The sequence below is a fragment of the Onychostruthus taczanowskii genome, unplaced genomic scaffold, assembly GCF_017590055.1.
Source record: "Onychostruthus taczanowskii isolate IOZ18803 unplaced genomic scaffold, ASM1759005v1 scaffold113, whole genome shotgun sequence".
Taxonomy (NCBI): Eukaryota; Metazoa; Chordata; class Aves; order Passeriformes; family Passeridae; genus Onychostruthus; species Onychostruthus taczanowskii.
Genome location: NW_024497963.1, coordinates 31553 through 53699, shown reverse-complemented (window position 1 = coordinate 53699; position 22147 = coordinate 31553). Strand labels below are relative to the sequence as shown.

General features: G+C 40.7%; 1 protein-coding gene across 3 annotated transcripts; it reads left to right on the top strand.

Annotated features, from left to right (window-relative positions):
- The first annotated feature begins 5 nt into the window (after positions 1 to 5).
- LOC121347669 (uncharacterized protein F13E9.13, mitochondrial-like) lies at positions 6 to 21262 on the top strand. Of its 3 annotated transcripts, none has more exons than XM_041426490.1 (7): positions 12 to 53; positions 192 to 267; positions 1345 to 1427; positions 8122 to 8302; positions 12879 to 13029; positions 14859 to 14986; positions 20321 to 21262. In XM_041426490.1, the coding sequence occupies exons 2-7, from the start codon at positions 195 to 197 to the stop codon at positions 20509 to 20511; spliced, it is 807 nt and encodes a 268-aa protein (XP_041282424.1). In that variant the 5' UTR covers positions 12 to 53; positions 192 to 194; the 3' UTR covers positions 20512 to 21262. The 3 variants fall into 3 exon arrangements, with proteins under 3 accessions (XP_041282441.1, XP_041282424.1, XP_041282432.1); XM_041426498.1 differs by having other exon boundaries at positions 47 to 114; XM_041426507.1 differs by lacking the exon at positions 1345 to 1427 and having other exon boundaries at positions 6 to 53.
- The last annotated feature ends 885 nt before the right edge of the window (positions 21263 to 22147 follow it).

The following is a 22147-nucleotide window of genomic DNA, read 5'->3' as shown; positions in this document are numbered from 1 at the left end:
GGGCGGGACGCGGAAGCGGCGGGAGCGGCTGTGGCACGTGGGACCGCGCCGGGGTGAGCCCAGCGGAGCCGGGCCGAGCCGGGCCGAACGGCTGAGGATCCTGTGCCGGTGCCGGTCCGCGGCGGGAGGCGGGGTCGCCACCATGACCTGCCCGGCCTGGCTCGGCTCACGCCCTCCTTCCCTCCCCGCAGGCCATGCAGCGGCCCGGGCTGTTCGGGCGGGTCAAGGCGGCGGTGGTCGGGATGGTGCACGTAGGAGCGCTGCCAGGTAAGCGGCGAGCACCGGGTCTGGGTAGCCGGCGTCATTCCTTGGCCCGGCTGCGGTCCCTCTGGAAGGCTGTCCCTTCACCGCCACCACGGGCCCCTCATGAGGCGCCGTCAGTTCGGGCGCTCCCCGCTTCTGAGGTAAAAACGGCGGGAAACAGTTCCACACAGGGACCTGGGCTGAGGAAACCAGGATTTGGGCTCGGTGAGCTCTGTGTTGGAGGAAGCGAGGGTTGGGGAGTTGCTCGGATGGGCTTTGGGGTAGGATGGAGGTTGGATAGAGCTCTCTCGTGCCCTCGAGGGCAGTGGGAGGCTCAGACAACAGGCGGGATCTGTTCCAGCCTGGCCTCCTCGTCCGCCTTTCCAGGGGCCCAGGGTGGGCAGAGCTGCTCAGGAGAGCCCACCTTGCCCTCGGTGGCTGATGCCCGGAGCTCAGGCTGCCCACGTTTCCCCAGAAGCAGCCCCCAGGCAGTACGGCTGGGAAATCAGGCCAGCTAAAAGAGCTGACACGGGGCTCAGCGCAGTCCCCGTTTCAGACTCCCACTGCCTGACCTTAGAGCCCAAATATCAGAAGAGACTTTGGTCTTAAGGCAAATTCATTGAACTCCAACAAAATCTGTGTGTGTTTCTGCCATGAAGATCAGATCCAATCACCCTTGCAGATTAAGGACAGCTTTAACTGGCTTTAAACTCATTGTTGTTTAGCATAGGTGTTCTATGCTGACATAGAGGTCAGTCTTGCCCATGGGTTGTATTGTCTGGAGCATCACTAATGCAGGATAAATTACAAGTATGTGAAATAGCAAGCTAAGAGCACACCTAGTGCAACAGGGGATTATAGCAGACATTCCTCAAGTTTGTGAATTAGATTTAGGAGCTGAATGGTTGCAGCAGCTCTGCCAAGTTCAGCTAAGGAGAGAGATGTCACTAACATATGTCACAAGGAGATAGGGCAGCCTTTGAACAAACCCTGTATGTCCCTGTTTCAGTGTGCAATCCCCATGGATGTCCTGGCCAAAGCTGTTGCTGTCCATGGGTTTGGTTTGTGCATGCCCTGGGGTAAGCAGCATTATTCTTGCAGGGACACCAAGAAGTTCTCTTCCATTGACCCAGATCATTGATCAAGCTTGTCAAGAGGCAGAAGTTTACAAGGATGCTGGAGTTGTAAGTTTTGGTTTCTTGCTTCCCATGATGGCCATTACACAAAACCACTTCTGCATAGCCAGAATTTTAAATGAACATATAGGTAATCAAAAGCATCCTGAAGCTTATCAATTAGGGAGATGCTTGAATCCATGTCATTTGTTTCAACATAGGAAGTAGGCCTTGTAGATTACAAAAAACCCTTAAGGTAAGTATCACCTGCACCCAAAACAATTGAAGAAGCTTAGATTCAAATAGTACAGTTCAAATTGTTTGAGTTGGATGAATCAAGTCAATTTAAGGATTAAGAAAAAAGTGGCCAGAAATATGGGCTGTTGCTGGCATTCAAGGTCTCTGGCTGTAGAATGTTTCATCAATCTAGTCTGACAAGCAACTGTATTTTTAGCTCTGTGCAAGCCTCTGGTTTCCTGAGGTCATGGAGGTATGCCATGTGCACAGCTGATACACTGCATGCATACCTCAGGAACCTGGAGGTGCAGGATCACCCCACAGCTCTGTTTGTAACAAAACAGCGCAGATAATTCAGGATCTAAAAAAAAAGGCTCAGGCCCTTTTCTGCCCTCTCTAAGCCTCTCTCCAGGCCCCTGGCAGCAAACATGCCTGCTTTGCACGTCCAGAAGAGCAGGCCCAAAAGGCCATTCTCAGCCAGAGGCAAGAAGAGACTGCTGTCAGAATTGCTGTTAGACCTAAAGTGGTGTAGTAATCTTCATAGGTCAGTAGATTTTAACAGGGTGTATGTCCTTTTGAAAGGTCAGATATCTTTTAAACATTTCATTACACCTTGTCTTGGGGTGTTGATGTGCTTTTTCTTTGACCTGCCCACAGCATTATGAACATTTTCTGGTGGTGTACTAATGTCCAAGGTTTGAAAATGTCTTCAGTGAACAAACAGTCACTGCTCCCAGCTGCTGTTTTCAGAAAAAAACTTTATTAACAAGCAGGTTGAAGCATTTTTAATCTATAAATTAGAATGACACTATTCAGAAAGAACAAAATTGAATACCATAAAAGACCAAGGTCAAAATGCAAGACAAGTCACACAAGGTAGGTTATGGGCAGAGCCCTGGTGAGGCTAAACTAGGAAAGGATGCTGAGAATAGAATAATTGAAAGGATAAACAGCACTGGGGTAAAATGATGCTAACCTGGTGGGCTTCAGTACCTGTGAACCAGATTAACATGTGTGAGATGTCCACCCAGTTAGAATAGTCCCTGACTGCAAGCTGAACAGAACAAGGAAGTTTTCTTCCTTTTCATTCCTCCTGAAAGAACAGGGGTGCAATAACTCTGTATTCTGTACTATGCCCTTATATCTTGTTGTTGCAGTATCACCATGAGGTATAACGTGGTTCGATCTACATCAGAAGAGTGGCAAACACTAATCTCTGCCTTCCTGTGCCAGAGGAAGTGCTTGCACAGATAATCTGTAACTCATAAAGCCATTGCTCCACACTGCAGTGCCTGTTTGCCCATTTCCTTACATAATAATTACACACTGAAACCTTCAACAGCAGGGGGAAGACACCAAATACTCCTGAAGGTGAAGGAAGGTACAGAAGCAGTTACTGCCACTGCTGGCATGCACAAAGCTGGAGCAACTTTGAGATAAGCTTTAAAATCAGTACTAACAAAAAGTTTTAATTTGGCTTTTATACTTCGTCTTTTCAACAGTTGTACTGAATTCTGCAGTTCCAGCTCCAACTGGTTTACCTTTTCTGCAAGTGCCTTGCAGTCTCTGAACTTGAATATGTCTTTAAACCTGCCTGTCAGGAGACACGTGAGGTGAATGCAGTCATTTGTCTACACATTTGGACAAATTCAGGGCTTAGAGTTGTAATTAACCCATTTTCCTAGAGAAGTCACAGGAACATCAATATACTTCCACACCAGTCTTCATTCTAAAGGTCTGGACAGTGTTAGAGAATAGAACAGAGTTAGAGCAATATAACAAAAAATCTTTTATTAGGGAGATAAGTTTCAGACATAATCAGGAGAGCATCCATAAATACCAACAGGGTTGCTTAACACTTTCTGCAATTCAATTCTTTAGTTTTTTGTGTTACTTTAAGAGAAATGCAAGTTTTCATCATAGATGCTTTCAGGAGCTTCACAATTTTTACACAGAGATCACTACTGCCAAACTATTCTGGAATGGGAATATATTTGGGTTTCTTGCTCAGTATTCCAAAGGAGCTGTTAAGCTGTCTGTTCTTCTTGTGGAAGAAGAGCTAGAGAAAGCTATCTTCCCATGGATGTTTGTACTGACAGTGTTCCCAAATGCTGCCCACAGTAGCCCTTAAGAAAATACATAACCATTTGCTGCTATTTAGATGTTTACATATTGTCTCAAACTGTTCAAATTGGTGTTAACATTTAAAAATAAAGTATATGGTCTTGTTCACTCCATCTGTGTTGCACTTGGAAGTAAATCCTGGTATATTCAGAGTAAGGTGACTTGTCTGGCACATTCACAGCTTCACATAATAAATATGAAAGATTTGTGATATTAGAACATAGTAATGAAAACAAGTGAGTGCTCAGTTAGGAAGCCATCTGTGCTCAAAATGTATACGCTTTGTACTTTTGTGTTGCTAAACAATGAAATTCCCTAGACAAGATTTTATAAGCAGCAGGCTATGAGGCGTTATAATCCCTCCAATTTGTACCTGCTTTTCTTTAAGGAAGAGACAAAATGTATCTATTCAGGTTAACTTTTATTCATTCCACTCAACCTGGCTGACATTTGTTTTGTAGCTAGAAAACGGAGCACAGGTTCCCACTTGACTGTTAGTTACTGTTCCTAACTGGAGTAGCTGACATTAAAAACAGTTACTAGTACATGTTTTACATTGATGTTTTTAAAAAATAAGAGTGGTAAGCCTCTTGGTCTTGCAACTACAGTGATAACTGTAATTCACAACTTAGAATTTAATAACAGTGGAGACAGAATAAAGTAGTATTTCTGCATAGAAACATGCAGGTAGTTTTCACTTTGATTACAGAGGTTAACATTTCAAATCTCAGCTGTATTACAGGAAAATAAAATAGCAGACAGACTACCCACAGCTACCTCCTCTGGCATGTGCAGGAGAACATGAGATAGCACCTTACTTCTGTTAAGGCAGCCATCTGCTCTGGAGGTGAGTTTTTAAATAAGTTGCTTATAGCTGTGCTTACAAACAGCAATTAAATGCTCTGCAAAGGCACCTGATTTCCTCTGCAAGGGGCACATGAGGTAATTGCTGCCATTGTCTTAGTCCCCACCTGAGCCTGTGTAATAACAGGGATGGTGCCAGGCCTGCTCCCTTTCTGGAGGAAGGAGTAGAGGTGATGAGTTTGGAGATATTTGTACTGAGGTGCAAATGTCAGCAGCTAAAGCCTTTCTCTGGGGAGAAACACTGGGGTTAGTTGCCCTGGGAAAAAGTTACGTTAGGTATATGCTGGGTTAAAACTTGTGCAATTGTTACCTCATTTGAGGTTTGTTGCTGTTTTGAGGCTTTCCTGCTGTAATATGTGCGAGGCTGAAGTGTTTTAAGAGGTTATTTCTGTAAGCGGAATACAGCTAAGGAAATTATTTTTATATAGCTAGAGAGGTAATTAAAGGACCTATTTTTCAGTAGCTAACTGTGTTACAAAGGGCACTCACTTCATGTGTAGCACTTCAGAAGTCATTCAAAGTAAAAAGGAAATACATTGTTTGAAAATTACTTATAATAAGCTTGCTGCATATGAGCAACACTTAAATTATCTTAACATTCAATGGAAAAGGAGCACAGAAGGCACTTGCAAGAGTTTTATCTCATACTATCTACGTAAATCCTGCTTTACAGGATATAATGCAGAAGCTGTTTCCATAGGCTTCTAAACCATAAGCTTAAGTTCCAAGAACTTTAATTTAGCGTAACTGTTTTCTTTCCCCCATTTTAATTAGCTGTCTGATAGTATTGAAGTTTGTTTCCTATACATAGCAACTCAGTAAACACAAATCTGTGGTGTTATATTTTTATATAAAATATGAAAGAAAGCTTTGACTTAATGCATCTGTAATTCAGCATTCTGTATTTCAGAACATATGTTGTTCTCTTTTTAATTAAACAAAGCATAATATGCAAAAGAACAGTTGGATGGCACCAAAAGAATAACACATTATTAAAGTTCTACCAAAAATATTCACTGTAACTGTGGACCTTGAGGCTATAGGAAGAGGCAGTTGCTGAAAAGTGAATGTAGTAAACTTAAAGCAGGAGAAAGAACTGTTGCAATCCTCCCATATGCCTGCATTTTGAGTTAGACTTTAATGAGACACTTTTTATGTGTAGTACTATGGCTAGGGGTTTTTATAACTTATTAAATGAATTAATTCATTAGAGTAACTAATGGAATAATTTGCTTTATGCAAATCCAGAATGGTCAAAGTAGTAGCAAGTTGTGAAAAACTGAGTTTCACAGTGGAATTCTGTCAGCCTAATCTCTTGCTTTTTTGGCTACTAATGTGGCTCTTCAGGAGCTGTGCATTTTGAAGCCCCATTCCCAGTTGTCTTTCTTCCTGTTGAGATTGATGCTTCACTGCCTGGAAGGCTGGGGATGCTGTTTTGCAGATCCTGGTTCCTGGCCCTTATGATAAGCTTGGAGTTTCCCTGATACCCAGATTTTGCTGAAATCTGCCAAGAAGAGCATTTCTGAGCCAAGGGCTTCCAGGCTTTTTGGCCTCAAGAAATTACCTGGTTTTGATGGTTGCTTGCATTTTTTTGAATTTGCTTTGCTAAAGTATTATAGTTCTATGTTAGTCCTTTTGCCATATGCAACTACTGACCAACTTTGCATTCTTGCTGAGACTGACTTAATATATTTATGTGTAGTGAGAACAAGAGGCTACAGGGATTCTATTCCTCTTGGTACCACAAGGGATTCAGTAACTGTGCCTCAGATACCAAGACCATTTGGTCAGTTCAGGTTTGTCAGAAGAGTCCTAACCTCATTCCAGAAAAAATTACTAAAAATTGGGATTTTTTTGGGTGGTTTTCTTAGGACAGGTTGTCTTTTTTGCCATATGGCTACCTCCCATCACAGGTACAGAAGTGTGGATGTTCCATATTGAACTGGACACACAGAAAAAGTCAAGTGCAGATGTTTTGGTTGGTTGCCATACCTGGTGCTCCTTTGCCTAATTCAGGTTTTCCTGGGCTGGAATTATGTAATTAAGTACGTTGGTGAATGGCATCACAAAGTGCAAAGGTCTGATGTGGAGTGTCATCATATCAGGTCACCTTTTCCATGAACGGGTCACGTCCCATTGCTTTTTTGGTAGCATGTCTTTTGTGTATTTAAATACTGAGCTGTGAGTAATTGGAGAAGGCAGCTGTGCCCTGGTGCATTGAATGTTTGCAGGTTGTGTGCTTGGTCTCACCATGTTGCTCCACTGGGTTATTTCCTTCTCACTTTTCCCCAGCCTCTGTGTTGGGTGTTCATTTCTGATGCCTGTGCCATAGCCTGTAATTCAGCCATTAAATGCTGACACTGTTTTAGATACTGTCTTATCTTTTACTGCCAGAAGGGCTTCCACACTACAACAAAGATTAGAGAAGTGTCACATATAAAAGATTTTTTTAAAGAATTTTTTTTTGTTTCCCCTTCCTGATTCTCTGTGTTATTAAGAACCAAGCTGCTGTGTTTAATCTCTAGTTGTATTTTTTTCCCCAAAAAAATGTTCCATTCTTATTCTGTTGCAATATCTATGAAAGGTAAAGCTCTCATTTTAAAGGATTAAGATGTGTGATAAAACTCCAGAAAGAGCAGAATTTATTTGCTATACGTGCAATTAGTTTGTCTATTAAACTTTTTGCATTTTTAGAATTAAGCTGGTGAGAAATATCTGATTTTCTTTTCATCTTCTTACTGCTAATGCAAAATACTAGGCATGGAATATGTTTCAAGGCTCTACTTTTACTATTGTTATTAATCCTTAACAAAATGATGTATTATCTGCAGTTGTTGCAAAGTTTTTAGTATAGCCTATGGAATGGTTAGAAATGTGTGTGGCACCAGGTAATGCACAAATTGTATCAGCAGAGTGTTTTATCATCACTCCATTGTTTGCCAAGAGTATGTCCATGTGGATGGAGAGGTATAATAGACAACAAATAGCAATATCTTCTTTCCAGTAATTCTGAATACAGAACGGGAGAAATATCACTAGTTCATATTATGGCATTTGGCACAATAATGGTCAAACAAAAATTACTTTATTTATCCAAAGTAACACTTATTTTCTTACATTAATTGAATTGAAAGTTGCCCTGATTATCTCAGAGTCCTCTGTTATCTGAACATACTCAATATCCTGTATTCCCCTTGGATAATTGAAGTTTGACTTCACACTATTTCTAATGAGGTATAAGATTTAACTCATTTGCCTATAGTTCACATTTTAGGATGGATCAAAGGAACCCAAATTGATGAATGTATAATTAAAATCACATTTATTTCTCTTCATGATTTCACTGCAAATACCATGCTGTTGATGAAAGCACTTTTATAAGTGGTCGTGCGCATCAAATGCATCGACACAACTTGCTGTAGATAATCTTCCCTTTGAAGGAAAACCCTTGCACTTGTGTGTCTCAGTGCACAATATATAATGGTGAATTGGCCACGTCAGTACAGTGCAATGATACTTTTTCTCATTCTTTCCCCAGGATGGGCTGATCCTGGAGAACATGCACGACGTGCCGTACACGGTGCGCCCGGGCCCGGAGGTCACCGCAGCCATGGCAGTGCTCGGTGCTGCCGTGAGACACAGCTGTCCCCGTGTCCCTCTGGGTGTCCAGGTGCTGTGTGCTGCCAACCAGCAGGCAATAGCCATTGCTCTGGCTGCAGGTAATGCAAAGGGCTCTTCAGGTATTGCTGCTGTTGCTGTGGCATTCTCTCTCCACAAACTGCACCTTGTGCAGACATGGGCACTGTGGAAAGCTGACTGTGCCCTGAGAAAGCAGCAGCTGTGTTCTGAGAAAGATGCCTGTTTAATTAGAGTGGGTGGTATTTGTGAACTGCTTCAATTGGAGGCTGCTAAAGGCTGCCACCACAGCTTTCTAGGTGAAACCTGTCTAAATGTAATCATTAGTTTAAATCTGCTGGTGTCTAAAAGCCACCTTTGGTGTAGCTCTTGTTTACTTCAGTTATATCGTATGTGAGGATCAATTTAACCCATGGGGTTTAAGCATCCTGTTTCAGCATCTATTTATATGTTGTTGCTGCTACTGTTGTCCATGAAAACTAAGTTTTCATTGTCTGTTTTAGTGAATGAGTAGAATGAAACTTTTTATATAATGACAAAAATTGAGTGTACAGATAGCCAAAGTACTTAAAATTAAGTTGCTTTTGAGAGAATTAAATATAAATTAATCTATCCTTATTGCATGAATCCTAGATTTGTCTAAACTTCCTGCTCTTCCTGTTTGCTGAAGCAATTTTAGTTTTTCATATGTAACCCTCCCTGATGTAAAGGTGTAGGCTGGAAAGCCTGTACTTCCTAAATTCACAAAATGAGGGTTAATGCATGTTTTTGCCCAAATTGACTGTCATTATGGTAAAGCTGCACATTTTTGCATGTACAAATTATATAGAACCAGGCAGAAGATACTGGTGTTAAGTGAAAGCCATACTTCAGGTACAATCATGTAGGCTAACCTATCTGCATTGGCAGTTTTAATTATGCCTAATATGTTCTAAAAGCTTTAAATTCTTGTTAATAGATGTGTTTTGAACTGGCATTTGTTTTGTGAGCTTTAAATCAGATGTTGCCATTTTCAAAGCATCTAACCACTTGACAAATTGAGAAAACCTAATTTTTATTGCTGCATTGGAACCTATATGAAAACCTCAAATAAAAATGGTAACAAAATCCATTTTTAGTTTTTAGAGGCTGCTGCAAGTGGGCCACTGGAGGTGCATAGGTATTTGGAAAAATAGCACATACCCTATTTTTAAAAGCAATCCTTTGAGGAGCAAAAATCATCACTAAATAAGGGATATGGTCTGGGAACAATGTATTTCTCTTCTTTGCAATTATTAATGAAGGGGAAAATTCCTGGAGGGCTTGAGTTTTGCTCAGCTCCACTACTGTTCTGCACTATTTCCTCTGTAACTGTGGAACACCAACCAGGAAGGGCCTGTGTTTAATGCATTTCATTGCACTTCTCTAAAAATGATTGTCTCAAGTTCACTGAACAGGGAAGCAAAAAGAAAATCACTTAAAGCAAAACCATAGTAAAGTGGGTGCTACTTTTTAGATAGCAAATCTTAAAATAGCTTTTTTGTAGCAACTTAGTAGCAACTTTAATGTCAATACAGTTTTGATAGGTAGCTATTAACAAAGGAAATCCTGTATGCTCTCACTACAAAAATAACTTGTTGAAGGTGTTCTAGCTGAAAACCATATGTAGCCTCTTCTGCCTACTGTACAATCATTTCATTTTCCCTGTGGAGGTCCCTGTCTTTGGTAGGAATGACGGTTCTTAAGAGAGCCACACAGGGAATTTATAACTGGTCTCTAGGAGAAGGTAATGATTTTATTTGATAAAGGGTGGGGGGAAATCCACAGGTTTGCAGTGGGGCTAGGAGCTCAATGAGCTTGAGCAAGGACTGTAGGGTCCTGTGGCTTAGTGAGCCTGGGTCACTCATCATGAATCAGGGCTCAGTTTTTAATTTATCTTACCTCATAAATTTACAAAAAAATGTTTCAGTTGGAAGGGACTTTAAACAGTCATCTAGTCCAACTGCCTTCTCTACCTGAAGCTGCCCTTTTCCCTTTAAGAATCAATTACTGAAATTCCAGTTCTGGATCAGTCTTTGTCAATGATGATGATAAATTGATAGCTGATAAATGAGGCTTCATGTCAGGAGATATCCCAGATGTCTCCATGTCTTTTGCAAACACAGCTTTTCTGTCTGAGCCCATTCCTTTCCCTCCTGCACCAGCTGAGTGGGAATTCATTTGCTATCACCCACAACACTGTTTAGGATAAGACAGAATTAGGCAGAGCTGTGTGCTATGGTTTTTGCTGTCCTTTTTAAGTGCCACCATATTAATGCAGAGGTGAGGGAGGCAGCTCAGCTGAGAACTGCAGCAGGGAGCACCCAGAGGTGCTGTGAAAGGCAGGGAGTGCTGTGCATCCTGCTGGGAGAGCTGCTGGAGACCCTGCTCCTGTGCCTGCAGCCCATGCTGAGCACAGCAAGAGCTGCTGCAAGACAGTGTCCTGAGAAATGTTTTTGCAGCACAGGCACACTGTGCCTCCAGTGTCAACAGCAAAGTCAATGCCCCTCTAAGCGTTCTGTTTATTAGTTTTCATTGGATATTCCCTATTCTTGTTTTCCAGTGAAACTACAAAATGTGTTGTTCCCATGTAAGTCAGAAATGGGACTGCCTATTAACTATTCAATGGCTATTACTTTTCAACTTGCCAAATGTGAAAGTAAGCAGTAGTATCATTCTCACAATTTTATGAGCATAAAAATGAATTCATTAGCAGAATCTGATTATGGCTTCATAAAAGAGAAGGGTAATGATATGGTGCCTGCACCTATTACACTTGGTTAAAAATTGTATTTTCATGGCCTCCAAAAACCCAGATGGAGAGTGCAGCCTTGTTAAACTAAGTACGATCCAATGTTCAGCAGAAAGTCTTATATTACTGCACTAAGGAAACACAAACCAAGCATCAACAAACAATGTGTAAGCAGTGACTTCAATAAAAGAAATTACTCAATGAATAGCTCCTGTCCCAAGTTAAACCTTCATTGCTGTGGAAGTGTTATGTCTCTAGGCTCATCCACAGTTTTATGATCAGGGAAATAATTATTCTTATATAACTCTGAATTGTACTGTAAGCTTGAGTGATGTAATTAGAAGCTATAGCTTTTGTTCCTAGATGTAGAAATCTCAGTTTAGCTATTTGCACTGTGTTTATCACCCAGTGTCTACAAGCACCTGCAATGGTACTTGTGGCACACTCTTGTCTTTGAATCCTGGGAATACTCCATGCTTTGCACTAATCTCAAGGCACAGGACAGCTTGCATTTGATTTGGCATCCATCTGTGATGTTTCTTGTGAGCTGGAGTCTGTGTTGCTAAGCAATGCAGGCTCTTCTCTATCAGGCGTAAGCTTCTGTTTCTGCAACTTCAGGGCTTTTGGAATGAAACTGGAATTTTAAAATAAACAGACACCTTGTCATTTGGTAAATAGATTTTCAAGATCAGCTATGTTTATAGTTGGAATGTGCTAAGGTAATGCCTCTGTTGCCTAATCAGTTGTGGGTAGGATTGCATTCTTGATGACTGTTTCCACATGCATTGCTTTCCTTTGAATGATGTCAGCTCTAATTAAATGTGCATCTGACTCCAAAGCTGGAGCAGTAGCAGAGCTTCAGAAGGGCTTGGAAGACACCTCCAAAGCAAACTGGAAGAGCAGCAAAACTGCACAAGATGAGTGCAGAGGTTTTACAAAAATGTGTAAAAGAGGAAGGTTTTAAGTGACAGTTCAAGGCTACGAAAGACAGGAGAGAAGTGGGGATTGCAATAAGGGAGTCAGAATTGAATCTTGTGCCTCACTGCTGTGGGCTTATTGCTCTGTGGTCCAAGGCTTCAGTCTTACAACAGAGATATCTCAAGGCTGTGGAGGGTGGCCCTGAATGTCAATGATGGCCCACATGAAGTAATTACAATTCGTAATCTTCCTCTTTAGCATCCATTCCACAAAACCTTCCACAAAACTTCATGAATGTGGTAGAACCTGTGTTACTAAGGCATGGCAGAATTGATGGCTGGAGTAGAATAGCAAATGTTTGACTCTTCCTAAGCCCTTGGCACAGCTCTAGAAGCAATTTGTTCATGTGGTGCTGCGTAGGAAACACATGCTACGTTCAGATGGAGTCACATGGGTTGCATATAACATGTTTCAGGCTGGGTTTTCTTGCCTAATTTCCTAAAGATGACAGTGCTATTCCTCTGTGTCTGTAGCCTGGAAAGGGGTAAGAGATGCAGGTTAGTGACCCTTTTTGGAGAGAAAACGTGTCATTAGAATAGAGAGCTGTGTTATGACCCATAACAGGGCACATCATGGCAGCAGACAGGGCAGGGTGTGCAGCTGCCTGAGCCACACAGGGACAAACTGAACGGGAGAGAAGGGGACCAGGGCCTGGGGGAAAACTGGTGGGGTCAGTGGGAGAGATGGGAGCTGAGGGCAGTGAGAGATGGGAAGAAGTCAGAGAGAATAGGGGCAAAAATAAAGAATGGAAAGTATGTGGAAAAGTGAGGTGGCTTAGTCCTAGAGCACATGAAACAATTTGTGTTGGGATCAAATAGGAAGGATAGTAAGGTGAATTTTTATTTGGTTTTAGTGTTTTTCTTTTCCAGTTCTCAGTTTCAGACCAAAATGTTGCTTTTGACTGTTTTCAGGTCTTGATTTCATCCGGGCTGAAGGGTTTGTGTTTTCTCACGTGGCTGATGAAGGGATTATAAATGCCTGTGCAGGTGACCTGCTACGATACAGAAAACACATTGGAGCAGACAACATTCAGATTTTTGCTGATATTAAAAAGAAGCATAGGTAAATACAAACAAAATTTTATGTAAATATGAATGCAATCATGATCTTATATTTTTCTCCATTTTCTGGGTTTCTTTAATGTCAATTTTCTTCCAGGGAAGTTAATCACATAGGGAGAAGTTTATTATTTGAGCATGGACTTGCAGTGCTGTAAGGAGATACATTTAAAAATAAATTTGCAGCTGTAAGTTGCAAGTTGCTTTATCTGTGATGTTTGTAGCTGTTTAACCCTCAGGTTTTCAGTGTGCCAGCTATGAAAGCCTTGCATCTGGTATTGAGACTTTGTGTGCATGTGTAAATGTCTATTATGTTTAAAGAAGTTTTGTTTCTGAAAGTTAGGTATCCAAGGTTATTTTTTAGTTATGAAGGCAGATGCCATATAAAAGCATCCAAGTTATCATACTTTGGCATTTTAAAAAGCTCTTCCCTTTCTTCTCCTTCCTGCCAATAGTACTGATTCCTGCTACTTAAATCAGTGCTGTCTATGTAAGGGTTATGTTCTGTGATTATCAAACAGAAGGAACTTATGACAGATAAATCCAGTTTCTTTTCTGCTTGTACTTTATCTTACCTGTCACATGGTACTTTCAGCTATTTAGATGTCAGTCTTTGGATTAGTGGTTTTTTTTTTCCCCAGAAGAACTGCTCAGGTGCTATGTATTATACATGCTAAATAACCTAATTAAAATGTTTGTGTGTAGTATGTGAGCAATCATGAGAATAATCAGTTTGGAAGATCTTAAATATGTAATAAGCAGGTAATAAATTTCAAAAGAGAAAGGAAACAATGCAGTGTGATGGTCAGATGAAGCTTTTCAGGTCCTTTCAGAGCAGTTTCTTTCTGATGATTTTTTAACATGTATATATAAATGCAAATACCCTGCATTAGACTTTCTGTTAATGAAATTGCATCATGTCATTTTTATTCTTAGTCTTGACAATTGATGAATTGATATTTGGATTATACTTCCCATTTTTCAAAGAGTTGGCCTTTAAGAAAGGCAAAGAAGTTCTTTTTTCAGGCAGAAGCATAAGCTCAGAAGGAAATGCTGAAGGACTTCTTGGTTGAGCTTTTTGATGTAGAAAAGCGCAGCTGCCGCTGAAAGCTGCGACGCTCCTGCTCTTTAAATGAGGAGAAACTGTTCTTGTGCCACCAGCACTCAGCAGTGCAATGTGTTTGCCATAGCTATTGTTTTCTATTTAAATACAGAAAATCCAACAGTGTTGGATGTTCAGCCAGCAAAGGCTGGAATTCTTTCCGAGTTTGGGACCTCATCAATTAAGAGCTGCTATTGCAATGGGTTTCAGACAAAGTGTGTCACCCATACATCAAAGCCTGCTGTTGAACAGCTGGGATGCAGGTGTAATTGATGCTTGTAATTGCTGTGTAAGATGATTCCTGTGGTTATATCATAGATATTAACTATACTTTCTGTTATTGGACTTGTGGAGGTTGTTGATTCTGCCCTAGGCAACAGGATCTGGTTTATAAATGAGGGCACATCACAACTCCCACTTGAAGTCAGAGAGCGCTGTGTGCTCAACACTTCTGAAATACAGGTGCTTGACATGTAAGCAGCTGTCTCAATTGACACTTGGTGGTTCACACTTAGCACTCACACTCTAGAGCCAGGAGACCCGCAGCAATCACCAATCAGTGAAGGAAAAGGTTGGTTTTCGACTCCTGCTCGGGTGGCAGTGTCCCCTGGTGGCAGCGTCACCTGCCACTGTGCAGCTGGACGCTGCTAAAGCAGCCCCTGGGGGTCCTGCCAGCGGGAGGGCGGGAAGCAGGGCGTGGGTCCCTCGTGTGACAGGCTGTGTCCCTGCAGTGCTCACGCCCTGACGGCCGATGTCAGCGTGGCGCAGACGGCGGACGCTGCCCAGCTGTTCCTGGCCGACGGCGTGGTGCTGACCGGCACGGCCACCGGGCACCCCGCTGACCCCCGGCAGCTGCGAGGTGAGCAGGGCACCCCGCTGGGCACCGGGAGGGGGTGCTGGGCACGAGGGGCTCTCACTGTGCTGTCACCAAAGGTATCGGGGACAAAGGTGATACAGAGCCTCCATCATCAGAAGGCATGTTGTTCGAAATTCACAGTTCTCATAGAAACAATGTAGACCTAAGGCCTGATTGGCCTTTAGTAATCTTCTCTCACCTGTTGGCCAAGAAGGGACAACTCCTTCTTGTAAACATCTTTGACAAACAGAGATTGCCTGCCAGGTGCAGAGATTGAGATAATAATCGTTTTAACTCTTTCTCACAGCTTCCCAGGAAAATCCTGGGAGAGCTGTGTCTCTCTCTGTTCAGAGAATATGTGATAACCACACTATGGGGTTTGATTTGATCAGAATGATCATATTGAAGGTGTTACTTAGATGAGCTGTGGTATGTTTCTATACAACAGTTTGGCAGGGCAAAAATGACAATTATTCCAAGCTTTTATAACACTGAGTGATGCCAAGGCTGAAAGAACATACTGTTTCATTTGTAAATAGCCCTAATATAAGAAAAAGCCATTTTATAACCCTAGAAAACTAGCTATACTAAAACTAGCCATATTAAACTAACTAGATAACCATAATTCTTTCCACTGCAGAGATTGCAGTTTTCACCTTTCACAGTGGAAATGGAATTCCTGCAAGAAAAGCAGCATTTTGATAAGGCAGCGTTCCAAACATTAATACCAGGGAAAGTACTGCTTGGAAGATTTTCAGAAAGAATACAAATTCTTTGGTAGACAGGAAGATATTAACATCAAAATAATTTTTAACTAGTGTGGACTTTTTGTCAAGGGAGACTCATTTGACCTATGAGTTCTGACCTTTGCAGAAGTGCTATGATTCTTGATATTTTTGTATTAGCATCAGTTTGGGCTGTGTTCATGAAACAGTATTGCTCCCATGCTGGAATTAAAGTTCTGTCATGGGGACATTTAGTTTTCATCACTAGTTTTAATTTAGATCAATGGCTGGAATTTGAATGTCTCACTACATAAAATAAAATGTGTATTTTTTTAGGTTTTACTTTACCTGACATGCTGTAACTTGGCATGTTTTGAAGTTCCAGTGCACTGTGTTGTATTCAACTTAAATTAGGAGATAGCATGAAAAACATATTTTACCTGTCAGAGATAACCTGGACCTCAAGAGATTGTATTTGTATCTTTTGTGTTGTATTTTTATATCTTTTGAAACAACATAAAATCATTCAGTGTTTTCAGGGCTTTATGTATATCACACATGCTTAAGAGCATTTAAAATGAATGTTGAACTTGTCAAAATGGTTCTTATTTCACTTTTTGCTAAAAAAACAGATTACAAATTGCTCTGCCTCAGTCACCAATCTTAAAAAGAAAATGATGGCTTGGTGTGAACACTGAGCCTCTTGCATTAGCTGGGTCTTTTGGTACAGCAAATTAGAAATTATGCAGGTGGAACAGGTGATACTGGAAGCTATGCCTGCTTTAAAGACTGCAAATTTTTGTTAGTCTAGAGATCCATCTGTTTGTACTTAATGTCTCCACTGTTATTAATGTAGATCAAATAACTTTTAAAAATATTTTATATGTCTTTGGGCAAAATCCTAGGTTAAATTCTGCTTTCATGCAACCTCCATTGATTTACTGCATCAGAGAGCAAAACCTGACCTGTGGGCCCAGAGGCTTTTTTGTCACAGGACCCCAACCAGACAGAACCATAGCTTTTGCTTTTCTTTCATGTGAACAAACTTGTCAGTCCCTGTCTCTTTCTCTTTCTGGGTCCAAAGAACAAAATGAATCAGAGTTGGCAGCTGTAATGAAGTACACATTAATTCTGTGTTTGGATTTGTGTTATGAAAGCAGGAGTGTGCAGATCATGGGTTTATTGTACTTAGATCACAGCATTTTGGATGTTAGCAGGCCCTCTCATGAGAAAGATGTCTTAAAACAGGTAAGAGAAGAACTTTAAAAATTCCACAGCATAAAAAAAAGACAAATTAGGCATATCTATGTCAGGAAATTCTTAAAAAGAGATCAGATCTACAGTCTACAAAGTTGGTGATGATGTGAGTGAGATTCTGCATTTCAGGAATTTATGCAGCCCCGGCAGTGCCGTATTACGGTGATACAATTGGGCACCTTTCATCACACTGCAAAGCAGCTCTTGAAAGCAAAGCTGAGAGACAGATGAGATTTTTGTCATGTCTCTTTTTCAGCTTTGTTGTGCAGTAATATAGAAGTGGTTTTGTCTTTGTGTAGAATTGATTGATTTGTGATGGGCTGCGGGAAGTGTTTCCCTGTCAAGGCAGAGATGTGTGTTCAGTCAGGTTTTGTTTGCAGTTTGTGTTGCTGCCTTCTGGAGGCTGGCAGGCTCTGCTCCAGGGCTGCCTGGGCACTCCAGGGCACTCCCCACTCCAGAGGTAGAGGGAGTATGAGGTCTGAAAAATTAGGCTTCATGTTGTTAAGGAGCAAGAACTATAGCTGAGCATTTTGAATTCATTAATAAACCATCTTTTCATCTAAGAGGTTATAGAAGTTCCAGTTTCCTCCCTTGTGGAATATTCTTTTGTTGGATGTGTGAACCCATCAGGTTTTTTGACTGCTGAAATACCTGCTTTGCTGAGCATTTTGAATTCATTAATAAACCATCTTTTCATCTAAGAGGTTATAGAAGTTCCAGTTTCCTCCCTTGTGGAATATTCTTTTGTTGGATGTGTGAACCCATCAGGTTTTTTCTTGGGCTATGACTGCTGAAATACCTGCTTTGAATTCAGTTTGTATTTTGAGTGACCAGAGCTTTGCATGACTGCTCAGTTATCTCTTTGAACAAAACAAAGTGTCTCAGCTTAGTAACCTGTGGAAAACAGGTACATAATGAAATCCAACAGCTGGCTGTGACTGTCACCTCCTTAATTACTGTTCATAAAAGGGGCCTCAAGTCACCTCTTCTCATCTTTTGATGGCTAAAATAGAGACTGCTTCCTGTGTGATACCCTCGGAGATAGAAAAAGTACTGATCACTCACATCTCCTGTTTAAGCCCTAAATTTAATGACAAAGTCCTTTGAATTAAAAACCTAAAATGTGTTAAGAGGGGAGCATTACCATAAACATAGTGTTGTGTATGGTACAGTGATCACTGCAATGAGAAAGCTGTTAGAGAAGAGTAGTCAAGCAAGTTATTGGCACAGTGGTGCTTATTTTTACACCACTCTTTGCCATTGTTTTCAAGCTAGGAGCACTTGGCCTTTATTTCATGAAACTTGTGCATACCATAGTTCAAATGCTTTCATTCTGCTTTTCAACCAAGCACAATTTCATTGGGTTTTATTAAAGACCTGTGTGCAGCTGTGCTGCCACAAGAAAGAGCACAGTGCCCTCTAGTTACAGTCCACTGGAACAGAGAAATCTGTGTAAACTTCAGCATCTTGTTACTGTGACATCACAAAATTGTTTCCTTTTTCTCACTGTGTCAAAAAAAAAAAAGTCAAAAAGAATTCCAGGAAAACAGAGATTTGAAGCAGAGCTCTGTGTTTAGAGATATTTTGACAGTGACTGAACATTGCCACACAAAAGCACATCTCACTGCTGTTGCTTTATTTTTTTTTACAGGTTAGAATTTGTATTAGCACAGCCAATAGACAAATCACCTTCTACTAATCAACTTTAGGCCCTGATGTGCTTGGAAAGGACTTAAAGTAGCATCTGTAGCACACTTAATGAGGTAACACATGTCAGTGCACACTGAGCACTCCCTTTGCCATTCTTCACATTGTCATTCTGGATAGATCTGCAGCCCAGGAGGTGTGTGTGCAGTCTGTGTGTCACGTGTGGGTCACAGCAGCACTTGATACCTTCCCACTCTGGAAGGCTTTGGGTTGTTCTGGAGCTTCACATCAGTCTCAGGTTTCACTGGGTTTTTCTCTTTGCCCAGCAGGGCTGAGCTGTTGTCTCAGACCCATATGAACTTGCTCTGTTTAATTATTTGGCTCTTAGTTCTTCCTGCTGATATGAAATAATTATGAAGCAACTCCCTGCTAACTTGCTTTACGCACTTGTAAGAACAAATATCGACTTGGAGCCTGGTTCCTCTGGGGATTCAGTCAAGTACTGTCACAAATCTGTGGTCAGATGCACCTTAATTGTGTGCTGGTAGTGATGTAAAGCAGTTAGAATATTCCTAAGAGCATATAGGTATTATATAAATAAAATTTAATATAAATACAAAATAAAATTTAAAATAAATATCCTGGGTTTTAGAACAGGATATTCATAATAATGCTATAAGTAACTAGAAATATTTTGTTGCTGTAAGCAGAATGACTATCAAAAATGCATAGAAATAACTTAAGTTTTAATCATATATGCATGAGCCATCTGATTTGTTGTATATTTTCAGGAAGGGCTGTGTTGAATGGTTTTATTTTCATGTTAAAATCTTTTTAAGAGGGAGTTATTGTTCCTAGATGGAAAAATGGTAGCGCATGTGACCTGAAAAGAGATTCAAGAACATTTTAATTGATCCCCTTTCTTCAGTGAAGTAGGAAGGTGATAAATAATTAGTCTTCCCTGAAGCATAATTAATAAGTTAGGCTTCTGATGAAACTTAATTTAAGCAGTGTTTTGAAGCAGACTTTTATTTGTTGCATGTGTGCTTTCCCAAGTTACCTCAAGCTATTACTACCTTGCCATCAGCTTATCACTAATTAAGCCAATTTATATGTTTTTAAAGGTCAGAAATAATGGCTCACAACATTCCCCTAAGGGATGAAGCATCCAGTCCTATGAGTCACTCTTTGTATGGTCAGTTTGACATAAAATGATGAGAAGGCTGCTTAAGTAATTCTTGAACTGGGCTTTTTTTCCCTCCTCCCAAAGCTAGTACTGTATTTTGAGCCTTGTTTTTGTCTGTTTCTCCTCTTGAAACCAGGTGAAAGCTCAGGTGATTAAATAACTGTATATAGGAAAAAGAAGATGCTTTTTTATTCCATTGTCATTCCTCATACTGATAAAAGACCGCTTCTCTTTCTGGCTTTTGCTTTCTGGAAAAACTAGCTGAGCTGTCAGTGGTGCCTGTATGATCCCTGCTCTCTTTCATACAAGCAAATATAGGAAGAATTCCAGACAATGGAATGTAAAAAGTAAGGGTTTTTTTTCTAGAGAACCTGTTTCATTCTGCAGTAGAAATAATAAATACCACAATCACAATTTTCTCGATACATTTTTTTTTTCTGTTGAAAAACTAGGCAAATTAGAGTGTTTATGGAGAGTTTCAAAGACAGGAATTAACCCTGATTTTGGTTTTCTTCTCCTCAGAGGTTAAGCGTACTGTGAAGATTCCTGTGCTCGTTGGGTCTGGAGTGACTCTGGAGAATGTGAGGAATTACTTGGATGCAGATGCTCTAATAATTGGTTCCTATTTCAAGAAAGGAGGATATTGGGCAAATGCTGTTGATCCTGACCGAGTCAAGAAATTCATGGAACACATAAGTAAACTGAGGGAATGAGTTTATCAGCAAACACTGTTTGTTTGTGTTTGTTTGTAGAAATGCAGTGTGGTACGTCCTACGGAATTAAAGCACGAATGCGTGGCCGAATGGCAAATAATACCAAATAAAAAATGCACATCATTGCCATAACTAGCTTGGTGACATACTTCACAATAACCTGGTGCTCTGATGTTTGCTTCTAGGCAGCACATTTCTGTGGTGCTCAAAGCTACCATCAATGCAAAGCCAACTCTGAAGTCTTGTGCGAGATACTCTCTCCCATAAGTCAAACGCTTATGGAGTTTAAGAATTTTTAGAAAGTGTTCATCACAGGTGAGCTGAGTTCTGTTTTGCCTTTAAGTGCAATAGGATGCCCTAAGTTTACAGCTAAAAGTGTTGTAAATTGGACAAGTTAATTAGCCTTTCAGTTTCCCCATCTGTAAAATGATGATAATAGCACCTACATCACACAGGGGCCGTAAGACATAATGAAGGAAAGAATGTACAGCACTTTAATCTCTCCAAATTAAGGGCTCTTTTAAAGTTCAAGATCATTATTTTTTCATTAGAATTGTGCATTTATACAATTGCTACATTTTTGTAATACCACACAAAAATTTAAGATAATTGGGGTATTGATTTACTTACAATACTTATTAGAGAATAAATGTAAATATTTAATTACATTTTAAGTAGATTTGGAATGTAGTCAAAATGCTTTTGCAAAAACTGGAAATTTTAATAAAGGTTTATTATTTTTCAGCAAGCACCTGCAGCTTTGTACCTCTCTAGACTAGTAATAGTGATGTAAAAAACTTCCTTGGAATACACAAGGTATAATTACAATAGAAACCTTTCTACCAAAGCCACAGGTAAACATGGATTTTTATTTTTCATGTAAAATGTAGAGGAAAAATATTACAGTCTCACTGTGTGTGTTGTAAGAGAATCCCCTTGAATTTGATCCTTTAGCTCTAAGGAATCTTAGAAGAACCCAAGGAATATCTGTTATGTCATGGCTGCACAGAATGTGGGTGTTTGTTTTCATTCCTTGGGACTGGGAGCTCAGTTGGTCCTCTGGGATCTCTCTTTTTCCTTGACATGTACACATCAGGCTTGTGCTGATGCCAATGAAAGTGAAATTGTGGATATCAAAGCAAGTATACAAACATGGGGTTTGTGGCAGCTGGCAGAGCACCCATGCTCCTCTGAACAAGATACATCCTCCTTCCAAAGACAAAAAGATTTTCAAGATACTTAGTTTTGTTAACATAATGGTGATTCCAGAACATCACAGTATGAGGCTGTCTTCCCAGATTTCTTTTTTCTGGACTGGTCTGTTTCCCACATGACTCCCACCAAAAGCAGTGAAATCTCTTTGGTGTGTTGCCCTGCTGGAAAAGATGTTCTTTAGGCCCTGTGGCAGCCATGGCTTTTCTCCCTTTGTCTCCTAAATGCACTGACACAGCTTCAATGCACAGAAATCCTTTCACGTGCCTGGTAGTTATGGCTGGCACTGCTTTGTCAGAGTTCACGTTTACACAGGCACTTTAAACCTGTCTTGTTGTGCTTCCCTCAGAACCAACAGTTGTGTCCCAAACCCATCCCTGTGACCTTACAGGACTCAGGATTCTAGCTGGAACCTAACCCAGCT

What these genes read in the sequence shown, in the direction of transcription:
- LOC121347669 (XM_041426490.1), top strand. Translation starts at nt 195, where the DNA reads ATGCAGCGGCCCGGGCTGTTCGGGCGGGTCAAGGCGGCGGTGGTCGGG. An exon ending in GCACGTAGGAGCGCTGCCAG is followed by an intron (nt 268 to 1,344) that starts GTAAGCGGCGAG and finishes TTATTCTTGCAG; the next exon opens with GGACACCAAGAAGTTCTCTT. An exon ending in GATATTAAAAAGAAGCATAG is followed by an intron (nt 13,030 to 14,858) that starts GTAAATACAAAC and finishes GTGTCCCTGCAG; the next exon opens with TGCTCACGCCCTGACGGCCG.